Source organism: Balearica regulorum, chromosome 1 (genome assembly GCF_011004875.1).
Source record: "Balearica regulorum gibbericeps isolate bBalReg1 chromosome 1, bBalReg1.pri, whole genome shotgun sequence".
Lineage (NCBI taxonomy): Eukaryota > Metazoa > Chordata > Aves > Gruiformes > Gruidae > Balearica > Balearica regulorum.
Window position 1 is genome coordinate 17,749,711 of NC_046184.1, and position 20,600 is coordinate 17,770,310.

The window sequence follows — 20,600 nt, forward strand, 5'->3', positions numbered from 1 at the left end:
AGTAAGTGTTTTGATGTTAAAAACATTTCTGTGACTTCTATTTATGTACAGGCCTTTTCAAATAGTTCATGTCAAATATCCAGAGATGAACATTAGCTTACCCTGTTCTGCAGCTATCTTTATCTCGTGGAGATCCTAGTGTATGTTTTGCTGGTTGAAAAGAAATTGTTCCTTCGTAATAATGATGAAAAAGAAAAGTCTTGAAGCCTGCATAAAAAAGGTATTAAGTAGCATTAAGTCATTATAAATCCACATTTGGAACACCTCTGCATACATCCCTTGTTTGTTCCTCTCTTCTTTCACTAAGGACTTCAAAACAGTAATTGTTCTCCTCAAGCTCACAGCTCTTTGTGTTATAATGTTTTAGACTGTAAAGGACAAGGAAATACCCCCCTCCCGCAACTTATTAACATTTGCCAATAGTGCCATTATTTTGCTTGACACCTTTGAGAGCCAACTAAAAATTTTAGCTGTACATCACTGCTGAATCTCAAAATTAGCCTACACTACTTTTAAATTCTGCTTTTGTATCTTCTTTTCCTAACACAAAACAAATCACAGAAGGCAAAAAATACCTTCCAGTCCCACAGGATTTGTCCAAGTATTAGCTAATTCAGCTCTCTCTATAATCATTGCTGGAAGTACAAAAGTAACAATTCATTCTGAACATCCAAGAGAGGAGTGCCTATCTCTCTCTAACTGATGGGAAAGAAAGTAAAAATGATCAGCACAGAAAATATATTACTTTTTAGGCAGCTATCACTAGGTGACATACAGCAAGACATTTCTATTAACACCACAGAACAGTGCTAGCAATTTTATTAATAAAAAAGCTTATTAAACAAATTTTAATTAGAGTTGCTTCCAACATCATTTGTAACAGTTCAATATAAACTTTTTAGTTCTTTATAAAGCTCATAAAATACTTTAAAAATTAACTATCAGTTAAATTATTAACTATGCTATATAGTCAAATTCAACACAACTTCAATGAGCACACTGTTAATATCATCTCCCAAGTTATGGAACTTTACGTAATGTCATCCGATGTACTTGGTACCACAAGGAGTTTAAAATTCGGTTCAGCCTGCCTCTTATGTTTAAAACCTTCAGAGAAGCTTGGTTTGGACAGAGCACATCCACTGCTCCAATATGTTTACATGCTGACAAAAGAATGTAATAATTACACAAGTTACCTGAGTAGTCGTATCTCATCGGACCCATCCACCGCTTCTTTTCGCTATCTTTTAATATATCTCCATAAAAACCGTACCCCAGCAATGATACATAGTACTTCAAAAATGTGTTGTTATGATGTACAGAAGAGACATCCAGAGGCTGACAGTCACCTATGAAGATTAGAAGTGCAAGGTTCTATTAAGGCTTATTTTGTTTGTAGCTGCAAACACGATAGTAATTTTAATGTTAAATAAAAAAATGGTTGTATTTATGTCATAACATATATATGTCATATAGCCATATATATTTCTTACACATGCAGAAAGAGAAAAATAATTATTTAATACTAATTACATTTAATATTTAAAAAGTATTAAGCACTAAGTGCTTTTAGCACTAAGCTAAAGCTATATAAGGAAGAATTTACACTCATATACCACGTAGCAGCAGGAGGGGATGTCATAGAAGAGATCAATGCAGTATCTGTACATCTACCAGATACTACTAAACTCTATAGACAATGCTATCAGAGGATAATTCAAGCTGGAAGGGCCCTTAGGAGGTTTCTCATCAAATCTCCCACTCAAAGTAGGTTCAGCTATGAGGTCAGATCAGGTTACTCAGGGCTTATCCAGACAAGTCCTGAAAAGCCCTAGGAACAGAGAGCATTGTCCTCACAGTGTAAGCTTTGGAGTGATGGTGGGTTTTGGGGGGCTGGGCAGGGAAATGGTGTTGTTTCTTTGCTTATTTGGCTTTTTTGTTTGGTTTTTTTCTTTTTTTTCTTCTGTTTTGCTTTATGCTGATTGTCTCTCATATTTCCACTACAGACGACTGTGAAGAACCCTTTACGTAAGTGAGAAGCACTTAAAAATCTAAATACACACATACTTATGCACATTTAAGAATCCAGCTAAAATACTATGATATACTAAATCCATACCTCTTTAATCCTAGTCCAATGGCCTAAACTCTACGTATGCTGAACAGATTTAACCATAGGTTAGTAACAGAGAAGCACACGTGTAAACCCTTCCAACACCAGCTCCTAAAACTGCAACTGTTAAGCACTCAAAAACAAGTGATAGTGAAATAATCGTCACTTGGAAATTCTATCTTTTATGCTCATGCAACATTGTTATAACTGAAGACTATCCTGCACAATTTTTCAAATTCAGTATTAAGAACCATGTGACTATGATTCTTCAGTATGTTGCAAAATAGGATGGACATCATGAATCACAAGGCACTGAATATGCCAAGCTGTCTCCTTCAGCCCCCGTGCAGTTCAGGGACTCCGTTACTAGAGGACTTTGAGAAGTAGCAATGTCAGCATCCTACTGATGACAACATATCACAAAGCATTTATTGAAGAGTAGTTGTCTTCCTCCCTAGTTCCTCCTCAAATATATGACTTACAGACGGTAAAAATGGGGAATTATCAGCTAATTCCAGTCAAGCAGAAGTCATACTTCTAACTTGGCATGGAAGCATTGAATTGCACAGCACAACTGAACAACTAGTACAAAATACTACTATTCAAGTGTACATGTCATACTTTCTCTACGAGAGAAAGAGATATAGCCCAACAACTTCCACTGCTTATTGTATTTACCGTTATTTTCAAAAGCATGCCAGATACAAAATTTCAAAACGTTATGATACCTTGAAAACAATTAATTAAGAGTAGAGAAACCAATTAATTTTTAACCTCCTGTAGTTTGAATCAGCCATTATGTTCAAATTATATTTCACAAACTTATAGAAAGAATTAAATAAAATTACTATTTTTTGCTATTTTAATAATTTTCATAATAAAACAGTGAACTGTAACCACCCACCTATAATAATATGAAGAGCTGATGTTACTGGATCAGAAATGCCAACAGTTGAATAGCATATGCAATCTGTTGACCCTGGAAAAATAAAAACCTAGAGCTTAGTTCGTAACTTTTCAAAACAAGTATTATCAGCATGGTCCTCCAAATAAAAGTATTATACTCCTTTGACCTGCCCCCTTCCATTCTATGGAACAAATTATAAGGATGCAAATATTTTGATTTAAATTGTAACATTTCTTTCCTCCCAATCAGTAGAATGTATTTATTTCCATACAAAGTACAAAGATTTTCACTATATAAGCAATAAATAAATAAGAAATAAGTTAAATCACATGAAAAATTTCACAATTACATTACAGCTTTTATATCAATTAAGGACAGAGGGGAAGGAAGGCATATACTGATTCTCCTTTGCTTAAGATTTCTTACTCATTGAGACCTCATGAAAAGAAGTTGACTGGTCTCCTGTTTTTTGGGGAGTGATCTAAATTCCAGAATGTCAACATCCCCTCCTCCTCCAGCTGCATCTTAAACCAGAAAGTTCTGCTTAGTTCTATTATTTGAAAATGGTTAAATATTTGCTTTCAGGAATGAGTTTATAGACAGGGAAGCAAAGTGACTAGACATGTGCTTGTACAGCCTTGATCAAAATACCTACAAGAAGAAAGGGAAGAAGCTTTAGGTTTCACCTATATTCTGTCTTTGTTACTAACTACCTTCAGGCCACTCCTCACTCAGAACGTCCACTCAGTATTTTAGGTGCTGTTTAGAGACAGGCAAATCTCCCTGAACCCTACAAAGCAGTAGGGACTTGAAATTCAGGGCCAGACGTACCAAAGCATTTTTGTTGCAGCATCTAACTCCAAATTTATCTTGTAGTTTCTCCCATCCCTTCCCTGAAATTGAATTCCTTTAAAGTCAAAGCTGGATATCTGAACTTACTTTGTCCACATATATGTTCTCAGATTTGCTACTGATACACTAGATGTAGAGCAGCTCAGAGTAATTCATTTCTGAAGGCCTAATCAAATTGAAATAGAAAACTAAAAATGGAGGAATAAGCAATTGTCGTGGTTTTACCACAGCTGGCAGCTGAGCACGACGCAGACGCTTGCTCACTCCCCCTCTTCGGGATGGGGGAGAGAGTCGGAAAAGTTGAAGTGAGAAAACCCATGGGTTGGGATAAAGACAGTTTAATAGGTAAAGCAAAAGCCGCGCACACAAGCAAAGCAAGACAAGGAATTCATTCCCCACTTTCCATGGGCAGGCAGATGTTCAGCCATCTCCAGGAAAGCAGGGCTCCGTCACGCGTAACGGTGACTTGGGAAGACAAACGCCATCGCTCCGAACGCTGCTGCCCCCCCCCTCTTCCCCCAAGCTCCTTATAAACTGAGCATGACGTCATATAGCATGGAATACCCCTTTGGTCAGTTTGGGTCACCTGTCCTGTCAGTATCTCCTCCCAACTCCTCGTACACCCCCAGCCGTCCCGCTGGCAGGGCAGTGCAAGAAGTAGAAAAGGCCTTGGCCCCGTATAAACACTGCTCAACAATAGGTCCATAGAACAAAAACATCTCTATATTATCAATGCTGTCTCCAGCACAAATCCAAAACATATCCCCACACTAGCTACTATGAAGAAAATCAACCCTCTCAGCTGAAACCAGGACAGCAATCACGATTTAAAATCAACTTTTGGTGCTTTCTCACTTTGAAAACAGTCAGGGCATATACAGTTATCAATAGCAGCAAAGAAAATCCTTTCCTCTCCAACTCACTTCTCAGGAAATGGACACCACTTCCCCTACCAGCAAAGGGCACAAGGGAAGCTTCTATCAAGTAAATGCTACGCAGAAGCCTGGCACAGCAAACAAGAAGCAGCTCCAGGAGCCAATTAAAGAGAACATAAATATAACAGAACTGCAGAACAAAAGAAACAGTGAGACTAAAGAGATCTTTCTCTACAAGGTTGAGGTTCAAGATGGTGCAAGTGTACCATTACAAGTATATGCTGTTGCACAGGGAATGGGACTCCCAATTTCTCTCAGAATCACAGATTGGCAGGGGTTGGCAGGGACCTCTGGAGATCATCTACTCCAACCCCCCTGCTAAAACAGGATCACCTAGAGCAGGTTGTACAGGATGGTGTCCAGGTGGGTTTTGAATATCTCCAGAGGAGACTCCACAACCTCCCTGGGCAGTCTGTTGTCATAACAGACAAGGTACATAGATGATGTTATCATGACACATTTGGAGGTTTATAGAAGAAAATACTAAGTAGAGTTCAGAAACTGAAGCTATGCTTTACTGCCAATTTTTTTCAGTTTCATTTTCCCTCCTACACTACTGAATTTCAGTTAGGCAGAAGAGAAAAACAAACATAAGCCACTAAAAAATCTGACCTGAACTTTTACTGCAGAACATACAAGCCTAATATTTCATCTGACCTTTCACATTTCTTCAAGATCTGTTTGCATTCTGCTGCTAGAATTACCTTAGTCACATTTGTTTTGATGTAAACAGAGCTTCCAAGTAGTCTTACACTATAGGTGGGAGGAGAAGAGGGGAATTCATGGAAGTTACATTTTAACACTGGAGGCTTATCTCCCTATACTCTTCTGTAGTCAATTAAAAGCTGTTTTATCTGTTGGGCAATTTTACAGAACTTATTTTCATTTCTATTTGTTACCTAGCAAGGGAGGACTAAAATTAGATCTGAAGTCTGAAATTAATTCTGAGATTCTAAAATGGGAGGCTGGGGAAGACACCAACAGTGTTTACCAACTGTCAAATCATCCATCCTTCTCAGATATGCCAGTGGAGTACCAACTACAAAACAGTAAAATATTGTCATTTTTCCTCTGTCAGAGCCAGAAGTATGGAGCAACAAAACCGGTATCATTCCTTTTGTACATTCCAAGACAATGTAACTGGTCATACCACCACCATGAACCTAGCGGTACTAGTTTAAAGATCACCAAAAATGTTCAAGATGACTAAAGATTTGAATACTTCACAACCAAACAGGAATTCTGGATCATTAGGTGGGTCTTGAATAGACTTGGAATCTACTACTGCTGAAACAGCACTCTGAGTAGATGCGCACACACAAACCCCACCAAAATCTGGCTTACTTCATCAGCATAAATCTGATACAGAAAGCAGGATTAGAATGTAGATATAGCTTGACTAATAAGCCTTGATTAATAACTTAGGATTGCCAGAGCACTCAATTTGGGCAAGAAACTTTCATAGAGCACAACTTGACTAATGCTAGGTGGTGGATGTTGTTTGTTCTGGTTAAACCAACAGAAAAATTATATATGTACTCTGCCAGACTTTCTTTTAGGATTTTTAAGGGCAACAGCCTGAGTGAAGGAAAATAAAAGAGGTTTTTATGGGTTGCACAGAACTACATGTAAATTTGAAAAAAAAGTAGTTGGACTGTTTAGCTGAGCCCTAATTCATTAAAAAAGAAAGATTTTCAGTGTAGAAACTAATTTTTGCATTGGTGTGCTAGAAGAGAATAAAATTGGCATGCAAGGGAATGATTAAGTTCCAGGTTAAGACACCTAGAAGTAGCTACATGTGTACGCGTTACATTGCAGATTATGTCAAAGCTTCCATTCTGGTCAAGGAGATCTTGTCAGGAACGCTGATGGCAGTTTGAGCTTGACTCAAGGTACTCACACGCAGGCCCCATGTGAAGGGCCTTGGGAAACAAGACATCCAAACAAGATAGGCAGATACAACGTAAGATCTACAGGCTCTAACTGACCATATTGACCAGGTGCCCCCTGGCTGTAACATGAGTTTGGATGCCCATCTCACCTGCAGACACCTAAATGTAAGCATGAAAATTTGAGTATCAACTTCAAATTCAAACTCAGCCTAAGGAGTGAGTTACCTAAAATGACACCAACTACCAGTGTGCAAGTGCTGCAGACTACTCTGCTTTGCTTCCAACCCCTACTCTAGTACAACTGTTGTCTGGCATAGGGCTAGTACGTTTCAACCATAGCGGCACCATGCCACCATATGCAGATAGCTGAATCCCAAGCTAAATGTCTGAAAACTTCCAGCTAAAGAAGGCTCTCATCCCAGATATTTTGATATTAAGAGCCTACAGAAAAATATTAAGTGTGTAGAGGTGTGTAGTCTTTGTTAAAATGAGTATAATTATTTTGAATCTTTACCATATATTACATACACTAGAGCTCCATTTCATTATCCATTTTCCCCAAAGTCTGTTTGTTATTAGGAGGTGTCATACAGCCACATACTTGTTACACAGGCAAGTTCTTCTATGTTCTTTCCCTCCCCAAATTTAAACACTGTACTTTTAAAATAAATGTAATGATTTAAAAATTATCAAGGAAATCCTTCCTGTTAATTAATCACAAGGAGAAATGATGAAGATATGCATTTGAAATATTAAAGAGTATGAACTCCCCATAAAACATTTTTGCTAAAGCAAGATTAAAGAAACCAAAGTGATGGACTGATACGTAGAATATATGTACAGCTAAATCACCAGATTTCCCCTTTGCATGCAAATATTGCTGGATATTTGTGAGTAGACACGTCATGTAGACAGGTGCCTAGACACCACCTCACAAGCTTTAAATTCGTCACAGAATCACCAAAACAATAAGCAAAACCAGATGATTTACTGGTTGTTCGTCATATGATTTACTGGTTGTTCATATGATTCTGTGGGGAAAAAAACGAACAAAAAACCACAAACAAAAAACACCCAAAGTGCTAGAACTAATAGTCTGAAAATGACTAGACTACAAACTTAAAACTACGTTTTCTTAAACCAAAGCACACACATGCGGTGGGCTATAAGTATTCATTTTTGTGCTTTTATTGATGGAAAACTAAACAAATTCAAAGAACTGGAAGTATCAAACTAAGCAGATGACAGAAGAAACAGTTGGCTAGATGTTGATCCTACAGAAAAGAGTGAATTTAATAAAGAAATAGAAATACTCTTAGTGCTCATGAGAATTGCTCCATGTGAGAAACCCTTGACAAGGGAAGTTGGTCCCACAGCACACACAATCTTCAGACACAAGTTATTATTGCAATGGGATTCTGTACCGCAAACAGGTAGAATAACAACTTCAGTGGGGGTCCCATACATTTGTAGTATTTTTGTGAAGTCACAATCCATGCAGTCACCTCACAGGCGAAATATCAGGTGAGTCCTGCTAATGACAGACTAACTGCATACTCTTGGTCAAGCAGCATGTAGTATTTTCAAAAATCTAGATAGTGACTTTTCTGGGAAGTGATTTTCAAATGACATGGATCTGACACATTTGAAAGTAAGGGGAGAAGCTACAGTTACAGGGAGAGATGAATGGCCTGGGCATTTAGTCATGTTCCTACTCAAAATTTTATACACCTTCCTTTCTGCATCTAGAAACCAAGAAATCAAGTTTAACATCTGCAGAATGACAGACTGGCTTAAAAAGGAACAGTTTTTTTGGTAGATAGTCACTTCAGCAGAAGGTCATTACCACAGTACAACAAAAATGAATTAATACAATAACGGCAAATTTAGGAAATGAAATTAACATCACAGGAAAAAGTAATTTTGACTTAGTTTGTCTTCATAGCAGCACCACCATATTAAATGCAGTATTTAGCTCAAAGACTGCCATTTCCAGAAGTATAACGGATTTAAAATGCTGAAGAAGGAACACAAAACATTGCACTTCAGATTTCAAACTGGACATACTGGACCTTGAAATGAGATGCTAACTAAACTGCAAAGATCATTAAATATTACAAACATTGCAACAAAGAAGGCTGTGGACACATCACTTGGAGTCATTTAAAAAAAGAATTAAATAGCTTTTTATGCTGTCCTTTAGCACATTTTCAAAGGGAAATTTTACAGCCTATATGACAGTAGTCTAAGAGTCCAGTCACGCCTCATGATTTTACTTGCATTTGGGTTTTAAGTTTGCGAATGAATCCTCCACCGTTTTTCTGTACTACCCTCACATAAGAAGCCTGTGCTGTCTTTAGCATTAACTTCTACAGCTACATATCAACATGCTGATTATAATCTTAGTGCATGCTTCAATCCTAGGCTTTACAGAGTTCATACCTTGACCACAACAAAAGTGACAGGGATCTGGATACACTGGAAACCTAAATCACTGTAGCAATTAACACTTTGCGTCTATGTTTTTCTCAATCTTCCCAAGTGCTTGGAAGACTTTTCCTCTATCCCCAGGGTAGGATGGCAGACTCAGGTTTTGGAAGAATGAATATATTACTATTATGCTACAACACAGAGTTAAGTAGGATATTTTTTTTTCCACCTGCTGAGATCATAAGAGTATTTAATCTAATCCATTCTCTTTTACTAAAGAGTCCTCCGATAGCAGCTGACAGCTTTGTCCTCCTGTTCTATGCCAGGTTTTGTAAAAAGAAAGAATCACTTTGGCTTACTCCAGAGGGTACAATTTCAATGCTAAAACATGTGGATGAAACCTCAGTGCCACATGCCATAACAGAAATAATTTTCTGTTTTTAAGTTCTACAGAGGCATGCTACCATTCTGAATACAGTGAGAAACCACGGCTGAATGTGTTTCTAAGGCTGGATGGCACTAGGAGGAAGTAATAACTGCACAGTCTTTGTAGATATGCTGACTTGCAGTTACCTCATTGCACTGCAAAACTGTGTCAGGTTACTATAACCTCTAAGTACCCTTAACGGCAAATTTGCTTACAACAGCAATCAGTCAGCTTACACTGGCAGATTTGAAGAATGGCTGCAATTCCTATTAAGAAATTCAGAAGTTAAAACTGCCATTTGAGTAGAAGCCTTTATACATGTCAATAAAAACACAAGTTATTTCACAATAATGTACCATAAAGCATAAGTGATATTTTTTAACCAGAAGACACGTTAAGGAAAGAGACTGGCTAGAAACAGACACATCTGTTCAAAACAAGGGCCAAGCAGCAGCTTGCTCCAGAAAGTTAAAATCAAGATTTACAAGTAGCATTAACATTTAAGAAAAAAAAAAAAAAAAAGACCCTGCAGAATGGGATTCTGCCTGTGAAATAAAGCTAATTACTCAAATTGGTCATATAGATGAGAGTGTTTTAGCATTAAATCTCTTTCATTTGTACTTTCAAACCTTTGTACAATTAAATTGACAGTTTCTGAGCAAAGATTAAGTTTGCTGAATTGTGCGTTAGTTTGAATAAAGACGTTTAATGATAGCCACAAAGCACAACCTGCCACATTTATGTTAACACAGCTAGACATTAGGAACTAAATGATAAAAAAAGGCAAACAGCACTGATTGTCACCTTACCCCAGGCTCCTGTCCTCACTGAGTAAACTGTCTCCATGTTTCATAAGACACACGGAGCTTTAGAACTTAATCTCTAAATTCTAGGTAGTGTTTGTTTTCAATATCAATTAATGAGTTCTAAGGATTTTAAGAAATATGTTGGTTATAAAGAACTAAAAAGAGCATCATAGATGAAGTTTTTCTAGATGTATGATTTGTATTTCATAATTCCTTTTGACTTGCAGTATTTTAGGACTGTCAGTTTAGCTTTTTAAGAAGTCTTTTTAAGGATCTCACTTATTTTGGAACTGAGTCCTTGCACTAGTCTGGGAACTAGGGGATCCGTTGGGGTCAATACATGGCCAGAGCTCCATTACATCAAGCAAAAATGAACAGAACAGCTTCACTAGGGGCTGGGAAAAACCTTCTTGCTGCCTTCCTGACCACCCTGCAACACATGAGTTTGGCTATTTCATACACAGTTTAAGGTTCCTGTGATGGCTAGATGTGTTAAGAAAGGGTTAAGATTTGTTCAGTGATTTAACTCCCTTTTTCAGTAAATAAGCACTCTCCCATATTCTCAGTAATGATTCATTTTAAATATTGTACAATATGCAAACAGATCAAGATATATATTCTCCTCTGTACTTCCAAAAACTTAATTAATAGAACTTCAAGGCCAGCTTCTTTATGCACCATGATAAATAATTTGAGGGATGTGAATAATGACTCTGAGAAAATACTTGAATTATAGCACTGATTACAAGACTGTACCTCATGTTAATTCAAAAAAATAGAGCACACAGCATACGTTCACATAGCAAACAGCTATGAAGGACAAAACACAAAACACTAAAGTATATAAAAGAAAGTGACTTGATACATGTTAGCAATATTAAAATATCAGTGAAGATCATACTTTTTGCTTGCAATTGGAAATATGCGTTAAGAAATTCTTGAAAAAGCAAGGTGAATCTTTCAATTTTAACATGCTTATAGTTAATTTCCTCAGGACAAAGAAATAACTCTTAATATTGAGGTTCTCGTTTTTTAAATTGTATCTTCTTATGGTCGCTAATATCCAGTAGGCAAAATCTTCTGAAACCAAACATGTAAGCAATAACCTTTAGTCCAAGAAATTTGCCCAAATAAGGGAAATGAAGGGTAGAGCACTTCAAATTCCATTCTTAAATTTATTATAAAAACTGATTTTAATACAAAGCTTTCACAAATAAAATCAGAATATACTTAAATATAGTAGTTCTGTTATACAGAACCCTTAATGTGCTAGCTAACAGGAATGAAATACCATAAGGGGATAGTCACATTGCAACTTTTAGATGTCTAACCCTGCAAGCATAAAGGGTTAAGCTTCTTCCAAGCAATAATTCAGACCATTTGCATTTGGATACATTCTTCACAAAGATGTAATTAGTATAAAATTAGTCACCTAAAGCCTGAGGGTACAAATATACTGTTTCACTTGGTGTATTTTTATAACTTGTGCTAAATTTTGTCATGGAAGTCTGTATTTTAGTTCTAGTCAAAAGCTCACAATGTTTATTTCATATTCTAGTTCTCCAACTCAAATCTCAAGCATCTGACAAGAAAGAGAACAGCAAAGAAGAAACACTGAACAGTCCATTTGTCTTTCCAGAGAGTCCTCAAAATTGCAGATGCTATTAACAAGTTGCAACACTGAACCCAGTCCTGAAGAGTCCACCCTTGTAAATCCACTTTAGAGGGAATCTTGGGGACCAACTGGGCATGGTGAGGTTAACACCTGGGAAACTAGACTTAACAGCAAGATTGATCCAAATAGTGCCTGTGGTCAATAAAAAACCCCCTAAGATTATCACCAAAGACCTGAGTTCCAAGAACAAGTTCTCACAAACATCCCTCAACGAGAGCAGTCAGGATTGCCTGAAAAAAATGGCTGACATTGAGAAGTGTGAAGGTATAGCATCTCTAAAAAGGGGCAGAAACGGCAACTTGGTCTGGAACCTGAGGACTGTTCCTCAGCTGTAGTTGCCTTATAATTTCTGTGGTGGCAACTGAGGGGGGAAGGCATTTAGCATTTGTTTGGAGTTTGCTAGACCAGTGGGAGGTTCTCATTGCAATTTAAATTTGCGGAGCATTTGGAATTGGTAAAATATTTATCGGGTAAGTCTCTGTTCAGTAAATTTCACTCATTAATGTGTTCAGATGGGCAAAGGTATTACTGTCAACGTTTTATCTTGTATTAACACAAAATAAGTCTAAAAGCAATTAAATTCTAAAGTTGCACATTGAGATTTTATTTCCTTTACAAAATATCCCTCCCAAATAAAATTGCATGTGATCAGTAATTATACCAGGATACAAACAGCTTTAGCTAGGTGTCTTTATGGAATATCATTACTCATATTTTACACTTAAGCCTCATTTCAAGAAGTTATGAATAAGAAGAAATTTCAAGAATAAATTGATAAACTGAAAGTTAACCCTTTCTTACCAGCAGGAATTATGCCAATCCTTATATTGCACTGGACTAACGGTGCTTTGGGATTATTTTGGTCTATGCCAGAGTCCTTCTGCATTCTTCCAATGAGACCATGCATCACTTCACTGAACATGCCGTCCCCACCAACACAAACAACACTGCCAGGAAACACAAATTAGAATGCACACTAACAGTCAATAAACAACACAGCAAATGTTCTACTTAGGGCATGCACTGGGCACATTAAAAACAGTTTTTCTATTCTCCTCCATTTTTACAGAATATAGTAGCCCACAATCAACTTGGCAATTAACAAAAAGCCGAAAAAAATTTTCAAGCTACACAATTGCAAATGCATCTAGACATGTCTGTAACGTTAGAAAAAAATGTTTGAATGCAACCTAAAAAAAATATCTTTATCCTCTATTGCTTTATGCAGACAGACAAATATCAGTGGAGATTCACTATACAGGAAAACACTGAACAGGACTGTACATAAAGCTGTCTAAGTGAACAAAATGGACATAGGGTACCTTTACTAAAAAGGGAAAGGTAAGTTAATATTTGTGGTTTCAGGCAGATGTATATTTTACACTATGAATTCAAAAGGGATATACATTATATGAAAGTCAAAACCAGAAAAAGTGCATGCTTGCATGCTCTTTTGAACATGCTGAGAGCTCAGACAGACAGAAGTCATGTATATCTACATAGCCATTCATAATGAAACAGAGTTCTAAGTGTTACCAGAAGCAAAACTTTGTTTTGCAAACTTAATTCAGGTCAGAGCTGGTGCAGCAGCTACACAGATCCTCAATATGTTAAAGCTCAGCAGAGAGTCCACAACCAAGCAAATACTAGGAAGTAAAAGACTATTTTACAGCAGGATACATTTCATGCACAATAATCAAATGCACACCCTGAACTCTAAAAGCATAAACATTCTTTAACCGAAAAACTCATTCAAACACGCTTTAAAGGAATACATGCCAAATCCAAAGTTATGCATGTGGTCCCAAGCACACATGCTTAGGAATGTTTACTGTTATCTACAGCAATCATTTCCAATGCATAAACTAATACTTACTTATCCATGTAGTAACAGATATTGCAGAATGAACACTTATTTCATAGGACAAGTTAGTTTATTTAATTTTAAAATACTGATGATTTAAATTTACTTATTATTGTATTTTCACCAGAAGGAAAGCTTGAAAAAACCCAGTCATTTTTTCATGAATGGAGAAGATAGTCTTAAAAAATACATACACTGTCCACTGGACTAAGTCAAGACCTAAGACTAGGAAAGAAGGGAGAAAAGGAAGTTTGTTTTTTTAATTTGTAATAAATTTATCTTCTCATAACTTAACTACATTATTTCTCAACTTTAGCCTGTCTCATCTTTCTTTGTGGACTCTAAGAAAGAGGTTAAGTGGACAAAAATTTCCATGTCAGTTTGTCCTGGTTCTGGCAAGGATAGAGTTAATGTCACAAGGAGTAAACTGCCCTTATCCCAACCCTCGAGGCCTTGCCATGGTTTTTCCGTTCTCCTCCTCCCCATCCTGCCGGGGGAGGGGTAAGTGAGCAGCGTGTGGCACTTAGCTGCCAACTGGAAGTGCCAGCTGGGGCTAAACCACGTCACAGTTCAAGGTCAGTGTTGTCTTAGTAGTGTTCTATTTATAACAACTCCTGTATCGAGGCTCAGAGATGACAATGATATCAATGTCTATAGCTATCATGGGTAAATAAAGAAGTTGACATACACAATACCAGCATGACCAAATTCACTGCCAACATCAGATAACCAGTGTGTGAGTCACACACACAAAGGCCCATAGTGAAGAGCTACTGTAAGAGAGATCCTAGAGCAATTCTTACATTTTGGGTTTATTCTTCTAATGGACTAGCATTTCACCTTTTAGACAGATGGTAACACTAAACTATGTATACTACAGGACTTCAGGAGAAGAAAATCAGTCACCGAGGGGAGCAGCTCCGGAGCTGGGCCGGCCCACAGCAGAGCGGCAGACCTTGGTGTCTAGGGGTGTCCTGGGGCAGGGAAGCACCAGGGGAGCGGAGAGACCCGCCAGGAGCCGCAGCTCTCGCGGGAGGTGCTGACGCGGCCTGGGTGTTGCCACAGCCACGGCGGTCACCCCACACCTACACGAGGCAGCCCAGGGAGCGCAAACCACCGGGACCATCATGACCAGAGCGGGCAAACAGGGCTGGCACGTCAGCCAGGGCGTAGTGCAGTGGTCGGCGAAGGAGGGTGCTCAGGGAGGGTGCCTCTTGGAAGGAGGGGCATCCACTGGCCCAGTGGGAGACCTGAAGCACACACAGCCCAGCAATCGGCTCCGTGCTGTGACAGGTCAAGGTCACCCATCCTACCTGACCCTCGAGGCAGAATGGTGGGCGCTCATCTGAGAGCAAAGGCTGCAGCTCGGGCTGAGGGGTCTGCACCGTCTACCCCAGCGGTGGCCAACGCCTCCACCCAGACGGAGCTGCTGAAGGGAGAGGCTGCAGTGCAGACCTCCGGCTGCAGGAAGTGCCCAGACCTTTCTCCTGGGGCAGGGACAGGCGGCAGACCTGCCTGCAGAAGGTGTGCCCGGGGGAGGACCTCCGGCAGCACATGGCTGAGCTGCAGGAGATGGTGAGAAGGCTGCGGAACATCAGGGAGGCTGAGTACGAGCGAGATAGCTGGTTCCAAGCGCAGCCTGCAGTGGACCCACAGCCAAACAGCCAAAACCTCCCCCACTGGCGCACACCAAAGGGAGGGGAGGCCAATAATACAGAAGAATGGAAGCTTGAGACGGCAAGGGCCAGCAGGAGGAAGAGACTTCCCCTGAAGCCTGAGGTGCCCTTGCAGAACCACTTCCCTGCTCTGCAGACTGAAGAGGAAAGACCCGCCACATCAGGAGAGATGCTGGAGCTGGGTAAGGCAGCCTGGTCTGCTCCCCATATAACAACCAGCACAACTAAGAAAAGGCAACGGGTGACAGTAGTGGGTGACTCTTTCCTGAGAGGTACAGAGGCACCATTTGCCGACCTGATGCAGAGAGGTGTGCTGCTTATCGGAGACTCGGATCAGGGATGTCACTGAGGGACTGCCAAGCCTCCTACAGGCCACTGACTATTATCTGCTGCTGCTGTTTCACATGGGCACCAGTGATACAGGCAGGAGCAGTCTGAGGAGTATCTAGAAGATTACAGAACCCTGGGAGCGGCGGTAAGGGACTCTGGAGTGCAGGTAGTTTTTTCATCAACCCTCTCGGTCAAAGCGCAGGGGTTTGAAAGGGTCAGTCAAATCTGGCAAATCAATAAATGGTTACAGGACTGGTGCCACACTCCTACCAGTTTGATGCCAGTGCCAGCAATAGATGCCCAGAGCCAGAAGAAGGATCACAGGTCAGCAGGAGAACACTTGAAGTGCAGCACAAAGGAATTCCAGCCACTCCAGCCAGTAAGTCAGCTTCATTGAAGGCCCAATTGAAATGCCTCTGCAAATGCATGTAGCATGGGGAATAAACAAGAGGAGTTAGAGATGTGTGCGTGCCTGCAGGGCTATGATCTTATTGGCACTTGGAGAGTGGTGGGATGGCTCCTATGACTGGAGTGTTGGGATGGAAGGGTACAGGCTCTTTAGGAAGGACAGGCAGGGGAGATGAAGAGGGGGTGTTGCCCTCTATGTCAATGACCAGCTGGAGTGCATGGAGCTCCGCCTGGGGATTGATGAGGAGCTGACCAAGAGCTTATCGGTTCACATTAAAGGGAGGGCAGGGACAGGGGACATTATAGTGGGGGTCTGCTACAGGCCACCCGACCAGGAAGACCGAGCTGATGAGACCCTCTATAGACAGAAAAGAGCAGCCTCACATTCACAAGCCCTGGTCCTCGTGGAGGACCTCAACCACCCTGATTGGAGGGACAACACAGTAGGGCATAAGGAATCCAGGCAGTTCCTAGAATGTATTGACAATAACTTCCTTCTCCAAGTGATAGATGAGCCAACGAGGAGAGGTGCCATGCTGAAATTTGTTCTCACCAAGAGGGAGGGGCTGGTGGGGAATGTGAAGCTCAAGGGCAGCCTCGGCTGCAGTGACTTGGAGATGGTGGACTTCAAGATCCTCAGGACAGCAAGGAGAGTGCACCACAAGCTCACTACCTTGGATTTCTGGAGAGCACACCTGGAAACCCAGGATATGGAGAAGGCTGAAGTACCCAATGACTGTTTTGCCTCAGTCTTCACCGGTAAGTGCTCTAGCCACATCGCTCAAGTGACAGAAGGCAAAGGCAGGGACTGGGAGAATGAAGAACTGCCCACTACAGGAGAAGATCAGGTTTGACACCATCTAAGGAACCTGAACACGCACAAGTCCATGGCACCTGATGACACGGATCCACAGGTCCTGAGGGAACTGGCAGATGAATTAGCTAAGCCACTATCCATCACAGTTGAGAAGCCATAGCAGTCCAGTGAAATTCCAACTGACTGGAAGAGATGAAACATAACCCCCATTTTTAAAAAGGGAAAAAAAGGAAGACCCGGGGAACTACAGGCCGGTCAGTCTCACCTCTGTGCCCAGCAAGATCATGGAGCAGATCCGCCTGGAAACTATGCTCAGGCACATGGAAGATAGGGAGGTGATCAGCAACAGCTAACATGGCTTCACTAACCACAAATCATGCCTGACATTTGGTAGCCTTCTACGACACGGTTACAGCATTGGTGGTTAAGGGAAGAGCTGATGTCGCCTATCTGGACTTGTGCAAAGCATCTGAGACTGTCCTGCACAACATCCTTGTCTCTAAATTGGAGACAGGGATTTCATGGATGGACCACTCGCTGATTAAGAAATTGGCTGGATGGTCACACTCAAAGAGTTGCAGTCAACTCAGTCGATGTCCAAGTGTCCAGTGATGACTGGCGTTCCTCAGGGATCAGTGTTAGGAACAGCAGTGTTTAACATCTTTGTCGGCAACACAGGCAGTGGGATTGAGCGCACCCTCAGTAAGTTGGATGACACGAAGCTGTGTGGTGCGGTTGACACACTGGATGGAAGGGATGCCATCCACAGGGACCTTCACAGGCTTGAGAGGTGGGCCTGTGCAAAGGACTTGGGGGCATTGGTGGTGGGAAGCTCAACACGACCCAGCAGCATGCACTTGTAGCCCAGAAAGCCAACCATATCCTGAGCTGCATCAAAAGAAGTGGGACCAGCAGGTCAAGGGAGGGGATTCTAACCCTCTACTCCACTCTCATGAGACCCCACCTGGAGTACTGCAGCCAGCTCTGGGGGCGCCAACATAAAAAGGACATGGAGCTGTTGGAGCGAGTCCAGAGGAGGCCACAAACATGATCAGAGGGCTGAAGCACCTCTCCTATGAGGACAGGCTGACAAGAGTTGGGGTTGTTCAGCCTGGAGAAGAGAAGGCTCCAGGGAGACCTTCCAGTACCTGAAGGGGCCTACAGGAAATCTGGAGAGGGACTGTTTGCAAGGGCATGGAGTGATAGGACAAGGGGTAATGGCCTTAAGCTGAAGGAGGGGAGATTTAGATTAGGTATTAGGACAAAATTCTTTACTGTGAGGGTGGTGAGACACTGGAACAGGTTTCCCAGGGAAGCTGTGGATGCCCCCTCCCTGGAAGTGTTCAAGGCCAGGTTGGATGGGGCTTTGGGCAAGCTGGTGTAGTGGAGAGTGTCCCTGCCCATGTCAGGGGGCTGGAACTAGATGATCTTTGAGGTCCCTTCCAACCCAAACCATTTTATGATTCTATGAAGTCCACAAGACAAATTAGTTTTAAAAGACCTACGTTACCTTATCTCAACCATTCTGTGAGCTAATTCAAGAACTAGGAAAAAACCAAGCTGAAACAGTTTTACAAAGGCTTGTGCAATAGGCACACTGATAAGGAAGCAGTGATTCATACGTCAGACTTATTCTAAACATGGTTATTACCTGCACAATATTACAGCATGCTCTAGTTGTTCTGCACAATGATAGCCAAAAACCTGGTATATCGTAACTGAATTAATATTTTAAGTAATTGTCTTCAAAGAGAAGCTGTTCTATCACTGAGCTATTAGATTAGTACGCTCATAAGAAATTCTTATAAGGGGAAATGGGAAGAACAAACAGGAAACACGCAGAAGAGGTTTAAATAAGCTGCCTCAAGTAAACACACTTACGAGGCAGTGAAGCAGTTATCACTAAGAAACCTGTATGTAATTCCAAAATTACAGGCATGGCTTTGCCAAATAGGCAGTCTGCAGATTAAATGAACAATCCTGTCACTGAATGAAGGGAAAGCCAGTTATCAGAACCAATCTAAGAGGACAGGTGAACAACAATTAGATGTAGGAATCCAAAGAAGTTTTTCCTGTATGTGAGAATAGTCAACCAAACCCAAAGAAACACATGCATTTATGGAGTTCAATCATTTTTAAAAATCTTCTATACAACCACGCGATCTGTTATTTAAAACTTGTATTAATACAAGAAACCCCTTCCTAACATCACTGTTCACCACAGAAACAGACTTGTGCATGATGAGGCTTAGAAAGACAAGTTGCAGTTCCCAAGCTAACTGCAATTATGGCCCAGCCTGGGAATAGAAGAATCACGAGATTCTAAAAAGATGCAGTTCTCTGGCCATCTGTTTATCTCAGTCATGTAAGAGAAGAGAAAAAACAACCAAATAAAAAACACACCCCCCCCGAAATCCCCCAAGAAACCCTACTTTCTACCATAAGAGACTATTTGAATCTGCCAAAAACTACTTCATGTACCACTACAATTAGTCACTGCCACTTGTTGTAAAAAAACATTTGCTACGAGTGAACATGGGCTCACTTGCTTCCCTTTTCTGCTCTGTATCAGAATCTCACCAACTGTCAGTATTATCTATTTCAAATCATTTAAGTCAAACAAAAAGGAAAAATCTTAACTAACTAGTTTTTTCCAGGATCCCAGTTGTTCTTCTTTCCACTTGAGCAAAATTAAGAAAAATCCCAGTAGAGTCAAAACTGCTTATTGAAACTCAACTAATTTTAAAGCAGGTGAAGTCTAGGAATTCAGCTTGTGAATGTAGTTTCTCACTACCATAATTTGTCAACATCATGCCCTCACTCAACATATACAATGCATACAGCTCTGCTCCCCTAGCAAAAATACTGTGAAAAGATAGGAAATGTTTTATTTTTACAACGTACCAGTTTAAATGTACCTGTCTACAAGCACAAGATACTATTTTAAATACTGTATTTAAGGGTTCACCTGCACAGATTCTGCACACATTTTCATTATTTTCCAGTCACGTAACTTGTTTCATGTCACGAACAGGAAACTGGAATGACTTGCTTATTTATTAATATATTCTGCTTCTACAGTAGATTTAACAATGGAATACAATTTCTCCATTCAGTTAGCTCGTCTTTTAAAACGTTAATTTCACAACAGAACTAACACAAATAAAGCCAAATGATGTAGCCATTATTGGAACAGTCCCACGTAGCAAGAGGAACTATCTGAAACATTTCTAAACGGCTCATTGTTTTTACACACAGGATGAAGGCTACTGATGCAGTGGTCTGGACTCATGTATATGTCAAGATCATCTATACCACAAAACATTTCAGGGTAGCTTTCAAGCTATCATAGAACGCTCAACTTCTGGATGAGCAGCAGTAATCTCACGTTCATCCTTTCAACACAAATCTCATGCAAACGTTGTTACACTACACTTGAATTTATTACATGTTGAACAGGTTTACTGA

General features: G+C 40.4%; 1 protein-coding gene across 1 annotated transcript in view; it reads right to left on the reverse strand.

The window, feature by feature from the left end:
• Window positions 1–20,600, reverse strand: part of CERK (ceramide kinase) — a 47,725-nt gene that overhangs the window by 12,524 nt on the left and 14,601 nt on the right. Inside the window, exons 6-9 of the mRNA XM_075742352.1 lie at window positions 12,839–12,984; window positions 3,018–3,092; window positions 1,197–1,349; window positions 102–207 (exon numbers count right to left, since the gene is read on the reverse strand). Of these exons, the coding sequence (XP_075598467.1) occupies window positions 102–207; window positions 1,197–1,349; window positions 3,018–3,092; window positions 12,839–12,984 (480 nt within the window). The remainder of the gene's footprint in view (window positions 1–101; window positions 208–1,196; window positions 1,350–3,017; window positions 3,093–12,838; window positions 12,985–20,600) is intronic.